Raw genomic sequence first — 11,258 nt, 5'->3', positions numbered from 1 at the left:
AATTTTAAAACTTGTAAGGCTTTAAATGAGCACTTCATCTGAGTATCATCAGTATCGTTAGCATTCATTTGAGCACCAGGTGTTGCTTCTCTCATTATTGGCGCTCTTACACACCCACACAGGTGTTCTGAGTTATTTTTCCTGATTAGACTTGTGCTCTGCTTTAAAGGTAGGCTGAGCCATTGGTGGATGCAATGTGTTGTCACGGGTCTATTGAGCTATTTAGAAATATAAATCATATGATAAGAACTTTTTTTATATATTGCCTTTCAAAACAAAGTCAGAAAGGGCTTTACATGGGGAAATTAAATTAAAGCATAAATTACCAGTAAAACACACAATGTAACAATAAAATAAGACAAAGAGTGAAAGACAACAAACATTTAAGTTATAGTAAGGGAGTCTGCATCGACGCATTATAACGTTTGTGTAGCTACTGTGAAGTTCATCACTTATTCTTGCCTAAAACAACTGAAGCCGTCAAAGAAAGAACTTCCAAAATAGAGTGAAGAAACATGTTTGCATCACTGCACACCTTACACTGATGCACACAGTTCAGAACTTGCAACTTGAAAATCAGCTGCACAATGGTTGTGTGTAGTTCAGTGTCCTGTGGAGCCTCCTGGTGGTATGAAGACACATGACATGCTCTGAATGTCTGCCCTGCTGCTCTTTTGTAAGTGACCTGATTTTCGTCACTGAGCAGCACAGATTACATTGTGTTGGGTACTTGTTACGTTATTACACAAAGGGCCATTAAATGTTTTATAGTGTATTGTGCTTGGTTTTATATATATAGTTACAACACAGGTGGTTGTATAATAAATGTCTGCTCTAGATCCAGCGCGCTGCTTGACATGCAGTTACATCACACAGAAAAATGATCTAGCTCAGGCTTTAAACCGGAGCAGCAAATTCATTCACAGTCCAGGATATTTAATTCAATTTCAAATAAAAACAAAAGGAAAGACATTTTAGAATTTAAATGTATTGGTGGGGTTCACAAATGTACAAATAGGCTTAAGTAAAGACATAGACAAGAGAATTTATTTGTTTGTTTTATTATCACAGAAGCACAACAGGTACCACTATGCAGGTGAACAACAAACTCATTACTATCATGAAAAACAAGTTGAAAAGGAATGCTAATCCAAAATGAAAAATCCAATCACAGCAATATTTTTCAACCTCCAAAACAAAATACTACAATATTGTCAGATATACATGGTAGAAAGAAGCAAAAGCACTTTGGATTATTCACTTTCCTTTCACTTTGTACCAATACACTCATCATAGGATCTTGAACTTGAAACTGACACATGCAACAGCATTCATCTTGCCACTCCACCTCTAGTCTAAATGGATTCACTATTCAGCAATGAAGTACCAATTATTGGGGCTGTCACTTAAAAGTAACGTTTCAAAAAATCCTTATACTTTAGAGAGGATATTAGTGCTACAAAATGAAACTGGTCCCACTGAATTGTATTTGTAATTCGGTTCAGAGAGAAGGAAAATATGGAACAAATTTTAAAGTCATTATTTAGCCAATCAAAAGAAAGCTGGAGTACCCGAGTGTAAACCTGATGACCTTTTGTTGTACATTCAAGAAATGAAGAATCCTCCATCTTAATCTATCATAAAAGGAAATAAACAAAACAAAGACTTGACAAGAAACTGAAATTATACGAGAACTTAACTTATAGCTATGACAACTGCAATATGATTATAAGTCCAAAAAACAAAGGTTCCCTCCTTTTTAGGTGACAACATCAATTAATCTTCAATGAAAACAGTATATTAAAACACACAAAGATAGATGGTGGAAGCAGGAGATGCACAGCTTACATATTCCCTTGAACACAAAAAGCGTGGGGGAATGAATACTTGCATACAGAGAGCTACCGCAGAGGGTTTAAACACAGACAATGGAGTATATGGGTAAGCGGGGACAGGATGGGCAAACATACAATGGGAAGAAAAAGGGAAGTAAGGATGGGGTGGAGGGGCTGTCCAGAGAGCTACTCCTCGTCCGAGGAGTCCCTGTCAAAATTGTAGGCCATGAAGAAAACGTCGGGTCGAGGTGGGACAAGGGCATGGCCCGGTTTCACAATCTCAAAGCCCAGGAAACTGAAGGTACGCACCAGTTTAGCTGGAAGAGTAAAGGAGAGACAAAAAATGTCAAGATGCCGTACGAGTCAAGACAGAGAATCCAAAAAAAATTACATGACAGTTGTGTGGCCGCTGTGAATGAAAAAGATGTGCTAGGAAAACAGGGTTGTTTGCAACATACCACGATCATCTCTGTTCTTGTAAAAGCAGACAAACACGCTAACGACTTTCAGATGTTCTTCAGCATACTCCAGGAGAGCCGCAAAACTGGAGAGAAAACAGAGGGCAGATTAGGTTAGAAAATGGAACATTTTAACATGCAGACACAAACACACAAGAACAATGACTGAATCTCTGACTAAATCGCTAGTTTATCCTCAAACAATTGGATGTGTTTTTACAGATTAGTTACTGCTTTTGGCTTCCTCTTACATGTTTCAAAGTCTATAATCAAGCCAAAAACTGAGATTAACGGGGAATCAAGGCCTGGAGGTCACAGCCATCACCTCTTCTAACTTAAATTGACTTAACTCTCCCGTCACACGGCTCAAGTATGCCAATGGGAAGACCTGAAGCTATATTCCACTTGAGCTTTTTCATGTCCTCACCTCTCCTTGCTGCCTTCAGGAAGAGGGTCAAGAGGTATCTCCACATAGAGCGCGCTGCTGCTTAAGACAGCATCCCACTGTATTGCCTTGGTGACAGTGGGACGACTTTGGAAGTGGAGTATCCCAGGGCGACCATTCCCTGCTGGCTCCTCCGTTACAGTCAACCTTCGGTCCTGGAAAATAAAAGCAAACAATGCATCTTAAAACAGCAATGGGTGACATTAAATGTATCACTGTCATGGTAAATAGTATGGAAATTTGGCCAAAATGATAACATGCACACATGAGCCTTGCAACTTTGGTCAAGAAAGGCAAATGAGCCTATAAATAAACTGAAATCTGAAGTGAAAAAATGAAACTGGATTGTGTTTCACAGCGTAGATGACTGAATCAATTAAGAGCCAAGTGTTCCTTCCCATGCTGAGTAAACAAAAAACATAATCACATGACAGAAAATGGTTGCACAGAAACAGAAAGAGCTCCTTCACAAGTGACAGGTTACCCTCATTTCCGCATTTGCATTAAAGCTCCTCTTACTACTTTTCAGCAATATGCATGTGTGTGTGTGTTTCTAGACTTACTGAGTAGACCGGCCGAGCTGAAGGAGTGTGATCCCGTGTGCCATTCCCTCGCCCACCTGGGATCTTCAGGGGTGGGAGAGGGGCATCAGGAGCACCACAGAGGCCCCGGGCCGCGGGTACTACTACAGTGCAGGGACAGGCTAGAGGGGGGAAGGTAGAGAGAAGACATAGTGAGGACACTAACAGAAAAATTAAGATTTTCTATTATTAAACATGTACCATATGTTACTATGTGCACAAGTGTCAAAATGCATATTTATGATCTCAAAGAAATGTCATGGGACTTTGCACAGACAAATATGAACTCTAGCCGACTTTGCCATTGTGTGCCAAAAGAATTGCAGGAGTTACACATGGTGCGATACTGTGCATGTATCTTTACATTACTCTTCCAATAATACGTTTGAGACCTTGCATGGTCCGTGCAGTTGCGCAAATATGCGCATGTACAACTGAAAACAAACAACATTCTCATATTCATTCAGTTAAATTATTGAGGATCCTTGCTTCCCGCTGCACATACAAGCAGAAATATCAGAGAACCTTTGCCAAAAAAACAACATAAACATAGAAGGACAAACTCTTCTAGCATCATAACTGTGTTCTCTAGACTCCATCTTTGAATTTTGGGACAATAACAAAATTAGGGAGCACATCCCAGTTATTTCAATTTTTTCTATAGCCCCCAAAATCCAAACAATGGTTAATAGCTGATGCTACCACTTACTCATCTTATTTTTTTTTTTTTTAAAAAACAAAAACTTAAGCACCTGCACAGTAGAATTATACACACTTTTAGTTTTTTGTCCGAGAGCAAAGGTACAGTGCTTGGGAAACAAAATGTCCAGTGTGTTCGGTTTGGTTTTATTAGTGATAAAATTTAAGATTATTCAATTCTGCTTACCAAAGTAACTTTTTCCGAGCCGTTAACTTTAACAAATACTACAGCTACAAACATTTTAGTGCTTATTCCACAACATGTGTTACACCAGCAGGCCTGGATGCTCATTTAGACTGCTTACAGTTTATGTTCCACAAACAATGGCGCTGTGTATAAAAAGTTGTTAACAGAACTTTTAAAAGAGTGGTATACTGATGCAGCAGGATGCGGTGGGAGGCAACCAACCCAAAATATTTGCTGTTAAAGCACGAACCCAGACTCCAATTTTTAAACTCACATTTTAGTGTGGTTAGCTGAAACAGCCAGTTAAATTGTTATCAGAGTCAGTCTCTTAAAAAATTTTAATCTGCTGTGATGAAATGTATCCGTGCAACTGTTGTATTTTGTGACATATATACAGATTTAAAAAAAGGGGCTGTAAGGATAAAACAGAAATAAACATGTAATGGAAATATGCTAATTTGTTGAAGCTGATGGTATAAACATGATACAGGCAACAATCAACTCAAGTTGTCTTATTTATATCTCAATCAAAACTTGGTGCTGCAATTTGGGATTGGTATTTTTCTCTATTTGCCAGGATTATTGGCAGATTTATCAATGATGAAAATAATGTTAGTATCAGCCCTGACCTAAACCAATTGATCAATTGCTCAAGTTATCTTTCTTGCATTTAGACTCAAATTGTGTAGTTCTATTAGCATACAGTTCATACACTTTTTTTCACATTTTATGTTGCAGTTTTTTGCTAACATAATTTAAATAATAATAATTTAATTTAATAATTTCCCGTCAATCTATAAGCACTACCTCATAAAGACAAAGTGATAATAGAATTAAAACATTTTTGCAATCAAAAGGGAAAAACTGAACTATCACACAGACATAAGGATCCAAGCCCTTTCATCAGAACTTAGTTGAAACACCTTTTGCAGCGTTTACAGCCTGAAGCCTTCTTGGTATGACGCGACAAGCTCTGCACACCTGGATTTGAATTTTTTTTTTTTTTCTTTTTTGCTATTTTTCTCTGAAGCTCTGTTGGTTGGATGGGGACTGTTGGTGGTCACTCATTTTCAGGTCTCCAGAGATGTTTGATTGGGTTCAAGTCATAGCTCTGGCTGGGCCACTCAAAGACTTCAACAGACTGTGTTGTCTTAACTGCGTGCTTCAGGACAATGTCCCGTTTGAGGGTGAAAGCCAGTCTGAGGTACTGAGCGCTCTGGACCAGGATTTCATTTAAGATTTCTCTGTACTTAGCTCCGTTCAGCTTTCCCACAACCCTGATCAGTCTCCCTGTCCTGCTGAAGTGATGGCCGTCCTTCTGAAAGGTTCTCCCAACTCCACATAGGATCTCTGGAGCTCAGCCAGAGTGGCCACCAGGTTCTTGGTACCCTCTCTTACAATGAACCTTCACTCTAAATTGCTCAGCTTGGCCGAGCAGGCAGTTATAGGAAGAGTTGTAGTTGTTCCAAACTTGTTCCATTTAAGAATTATGAAGGCCACTGTGCTTTGGGAACCTTCAATGCAGCAGATTTTTTCCCCAGTCTTCCCTAGATCTGTGTCTTGACACAATCCTGTTTTTGACTCATGATTTGATGTTTGCTCCGATAAGCATTATCAGCTGTGAGACTGTATAAGGAAAAGGTGTGTGCCTTTTTAAATTATGTTCAATCAACTGAATTTACAAAAGGTGGAGTCACCCAGGATGTAAAAACATCTAAAAGATGACCAAGAAAATGGGAGGCACCTAAGCTAAAATACAAGTGTCATAGCAAAGTCTCAATGTGATATTTCACAGTCTGTTTTCACTTTGTCCTTATGGGGTATCAAGTTTGGATTGATGAGGAAAAATGAATTTAAACGATTATGGTATAAGCAACATAAAATGTGAAGAAAAGGAAGTGATTATGCATTATAGCTGGGTTATAAATAGTCTCTCGGTATATACAGCAGAGCCTGGTTAACCCTTCAAATAAGGTTTTTCAGGCCTTCTGTACATTCTTTCAACATCCAAGTACTTGGTTGTGCTATGACTACAAAAGAATGAAGCACAAACTGATAATGTATCACTAATCCAAATGTCAGAATAACGTCTACAATCTCTAAAGATTTATTTAATGTAATCTATCTACGCAGACCTCCGCATCGCAGTGTGCAGTAATAACATCGTACGTCGCGAGGCCTACTGCATTGACATGTCAGTTGCGTAATAATCGACCTGACTCGGTTATCAGCTCACGAGACTAACGTGGACAGAAAATGCTCACCTGTCGACTTCACGTGAAGAATTTTTTTTTAGGTTGGTGCCATTTTATCTTACCTTTCCTGGAGTCACAAAATGTTAGAACTACTGACCTTAGTTAAGGCTGATTGGTCTTTAAACAGACTCAGACACGGAAACAATCCTTCTCTGTTATTAGTTTATGTTTTACCGTGCCTGGCGTGGCACATTCAATTAACCATTTCTTAGCACCCCCTTATTAAGATGGGTTAATTAATGTTAACTAAATTGAAGCGTTTACGTTAACTGGCGTAGTCAGCTACAGTCACGTAACAAGTTCGACGACGTTCGTAGCTAACGTTGGCTAATTTAACGCTGCTCTTGTTGCCTCTCGGACCAGCAGGTGAACGTCCGTACATTTAACATGACATTTTGTAAAACTACGTTATACCTATATATGTCTCAAAATGTAACGCTAGACCTCCAGTGATTCAGCGTATTACATATGTAATATATTTAAACGCATATTACTTCCGCTTTTCAGTGGCTAGTAGCTGCGTTAGCTTAGCCACCCCTCCCCCACATCACGGTTAGCAGTTAGCCAGGTGAGGTATTTTTCATCCTTTACTTACTTTCCAATCATGTCACAGATGGGGTTACTTAAATCCGCCATGGTAGAAAAAGACTGCTGTTTTCCTTCTTTCTCGCGAGCAAAGCAATGACTGTTTAGGATCCGCTGGAGGTTGGATTTTACCATCCGGCCTCGGGTAGAGACACGACGGGCTGACTGCTCTCGGCTATGCTCTGCTGGGAAGTGATCGGTCGGAGAACTGGAGCTGGTAGAAAAGAAGGGAGTTAAGTTACCCATAATGACAGTTACACACTTCCTCTCTAATTCAAAAATAAAAGTCGGATAGATGAAAAAAATGCAACATCACATTGCTAACATGAAAATATTCATTGGGGTTTCACAAGTTACATCTTCAAACTCTATAGCTGGATTAATGTCATGTAGCTTTAAAGAATGCAGCTATCCTATTATAAAATAAAATTCCTGTTTATACGAGAAATAATAAGATATATACTTGGTTTTGCATATATTTCATTTGTCGGTCAATGACTTGTTAACACGCTACTTTTGAACGTCTTAAGGCGTTTGTATTTGGGTGCTACCAACACGTAAATTATTTCATGTCGTCTTCAGCCGTAATTGGCGGCTTAACATGCTAATTACATCTAAGAATGATATGAATTAATTGACATGTTAAGAGGGCAATTCCGTTTAAAGACGATATGAAATAATTTACTTGTTAGGACGTTAATTCTTTTATATCGTCTTTCGACGTAATTGACATCTTAACACGTCATTTATCTCATACCGCCTTTATCCGTAATTATTTCGTAAGGACGATACAAAATAATTGCCGTAATTGAAGTGTTAAGACGTCACTTTAGGTGAGCAGAATTAACAACTAGTACATTGTTCTACCTACTAAACATAACGTATCTCAAAAGTAATCCCTGGTTTGAACAGGGTATGTCTAAAAACCATGGTTTCATAAATCCCTTTCCCTTTTAAAAGAAAAGGAGACTTTTATTATGAAAGCGGAAGACATTGTTACAGCTACGCCCAGAATGAGCTAATATGTAGCCTCACACTTATGCTAACAAGCTAACGCTAACCAGGAAAGCTAAACCAGGATGCTAAATACTGTGATCGTAACTTCACCCAAGGAAATTGACTGGCCTTGACCTGTGACCACGGATAAAATTGCAATAAAACGTTTGTTAATATCTTGAGTACCGCCACTAAAAAGGTTCAGTTTATCTTTATGTTACAGTTAGTTTTAATATAGGGACAAATTGTCCTTGCCGTTTATCGCCTTTAGTAAAGTCGATGCCAAGCCTAGAAAACAAATAGCTTACGTTATGTTAGCTGCCGTTACGCTAGCGGCTGTGTGTTTACAGGGGGGCGTCTAATGGAAAAGTACCAAGGACAGAGAAAAAACTTTGAACAAAGACTAACGATTACTGAACTCCCATTGTCACCAGATTTCATCTCTTGGTGATACTCTTTCATTGTCAATAAAGTACTTTATTCAGTAGTCACTTAGTTTATGTGTTTAAGTGTGCACTGCTGAATAAGTACATTTACTCCAGTACTGTACTATTAATTAATTAATTTTATTTTTTACTTTATTAGAGTATTTCCATGTTATACGTTTTACATTTTTAATCTACCACAATTCAAAGTATTACACCACATTTTCTGACAGCTATATTTACTTTGCATATTAATATTCACATACAAAACATATATAGTTTGTATAATATGATGATTTATTAGATGAAACTACCCACCAGTATTTACATCAATTCAACATAGCTTCATCTTGACCAACTACAGCGTTAAAGCACTGCTTACATGTTATTGCAGCAATAAAAAATAATGCAATGATAGACTTATATAACACTGACAGGTGTCATTCTGCATATTGAGTTCTTCTATTTTTGATACTGTTTCCGATACATCTGTACTTCTACTCAAGTAACATTTGAAAGGTAGGACTTTTGCTTAAAATGTTGTATTTGCAGTGTAGTACTGCTGCTTTTACTTAAATTATATGAATACTTAATCTTCTTCTGGATGTATGTCTCCTAAATGACAGTTGTCAGATTATAAGAGTCATTTTTAAATCTCTTTTTTGTAAATTGTACTAAAATACCTGGAATACCTTAGTTAGATTTTAACATCTTTAAATAGTGCTTGTATTTTTGGTTTTGAGCATAGACTGTATTCTATACTCAAGTTGTCATCAATTTATTGGTGAAGACAACAAAGCTCCCCTAAATTAAATGAGCTTCAAACATACTAATTCAAATGTGATGGAATAAAAGATCTAGACTTTGAAGAGGGATGGTGATAGGAGAAAAGTCAGTGTGTAGTGATTTACCATCCACATGATGGCGACAAAGCAGAACAACAGGCCACAACCCAACACAGACAGCCAACATCATGATTTCATTACAACCATCAATGATTAACTAATTTATTAATCAATTAGCATTAATGAACTTGATGCAGTTTTCAATAACAAGTAAATAACTGATTCACATCAAAGTGAATTCGGCAATGTACTTATATGTTTCCAAATGAAATTGATGTTTGTATATATAAATGATTCAGCTGGGGGTATAGTTGTTTGGTGGTATGGTTGGTATAATGACATTTGACATTTAAGTGGAAAAAACACATTTCTCTTTGTAAATCTTTTAACAATTTGTTTTCTCAAGTAGCTTATTCCAGGAATTAAACTGAATCAATATCATCGACTTATAGACAGGGCAGAGAAAGCATTTACAGAAGTATACAGCTATATACATAACATATAACATATGTATGTTAAGATAACAAGCACATTCAAATATAAAAATAACCAACCCATGATACACACTTCAGTGTGGTTGCCCAGGATGAATCCAAAAACCTGAAAGTTTACCCACAGAAAATCTTGCACTGTGTACATGGACTTAATACTTGAATGAATCTGGAAAAAAAATTTGCACCAAATTGTGACATAGGTTAGTAATAGAAACACCTCTCAGTAAACTGCATTCTCACACAACATCACCACGAACAGAAGCTTCAAAATACAATAAAATATTGAGTCAACCCCTCAGAAAATAGAAGGTTATAAGCAGTGTTGTAATGTTATTAATTAAATTTACTGGACTGCAAATTTAGTGGTACTTGTGTTTCCATTTTTTGCTACTTTATAGTTCTACTCCATTACATTTCAATGAGGAATGTTGCCTACATGTTAACATACAAATTGTACATTTTGTATGGAAAACATAAAATCAGTCAACCAACTAATATACATTGTTTAAGATGAAACTATTCAACTGTAGGTTAAATAGTTAAAATTAGCTCCAACTTGACCTGCTAAAACATTAAAATGCTTATATGATAATCCATCAGGGATAATGGTCCTACAATGTAATATATAATAATATAACAATGAAAGGACACATTATAAAGGTTTTCTTAACTATTTTTGCCTTGCCCTACTTTTATGCTTCGATATTTTCAGTACATTTTGCTCATAATACTTTCATATCTTTACTTGAGTGTATGTCTGATTGCAGGACTTGTACTTGTAATGGGGTATTTTTTCATTATGGTGGTGTATTACATAGCTTGTCTGTTGGACCGAATTACATTACACAGGAAGTTCACTGAGTTCATGTTAAAGGGATAGTTCCACTTTTTGGGAAATACTCACTCTTTTGTTTCAAAGTTTAGATCAGAAGATCATTATGTCTATACTGTAAACATGAAACTAGCAAACAGTCAGTTAGCTTAGCTTAGCACAAAGACTGGAAACAGGGGGAACAGCAAGCCGGACTCTCTCCAAAGCTAACAAAATCCACTTACCACAACCTTTAAAACTCGCTACTCAACAAGTTATATCTTATTTGTTAAAACTATACAAACAAACAAACAAACAGACAAAATGAGTAAAAACAAACAAAAAGAGTAAAAAAACAACGGCTGGCGTTTCACATGCATTACATGCCAGATTATTTCTTTGATAGTAGTGTTGGCAGGCGAATAGTTGCTGTTGGACAGAGCAAGGCTAACAGTGTCTCCTTGCTTCCAGTCTTTATGCTAAATTGTCGGCCTGGTGTATAGCCTCATATAGACAAGACACGAGAGCAACCACCTAATGAAGAAACTCTAGCCTATTCCTTCAAGTGTCAGCAAAATCTGCCAATAATTGTTTAATAATAATTTTGTAAAATTTGTTAATTTTGTGATATGCTCACATGGG

At 37.2% G+C, this 11,258-nt stretch overlaps 1 protein-coding gene across 1 annotated transcript; it reads right to left on the bottom strand.

Annotated features, from left to right (window-relative positions):
* Positions 1 to 1,045: 1,045 nt before the first annotated feature.
* oaz1b (ornithine decarboxylase antizyme 1b) lies at positions 1,046 to 7,251 on the bottom strand. Its single transcript, XM_023419690.2, is given in 6 exon segments — positions 1,046 to 2,152; positions 2,294 to 2,379; positions 2,721 to 2,893; positions 3,302 to 3,388; positions 3,390 to 3,441; positions 7,056 to 7,251. Coding segments are annotated over 6 exon segments (654 nt in total). The 5' UTR covers positions 7,181 to 7,251; the 3' UTR covers positions 1,046 to 2,021.
* Positions 7,252 to 11,258: the final 4,007 nt, after the last annotated feature.

Source organism: Seriola lalandi, unplaced genomic scaffold, assembly GCF_002814215.2.
Source record: "Seriola lalandi dorsalis isolate HSWRI2012SDOR001 ecotype SW California unplaced genomic scaffold, Sedor1 jcf7180002054606, whole genome shotgun sequence".
Classification (NCBI taxonomy): Eukaryota; Metazoa; Chordata; class Actinopteri; order Carangiformes; family Carangidae; genus Seriola; species Seriola lalandi.
Note: the sequence above shows the minus strand (reverse complement) of the source record. Positions and strands in the feature narration are given on the sequence as shown.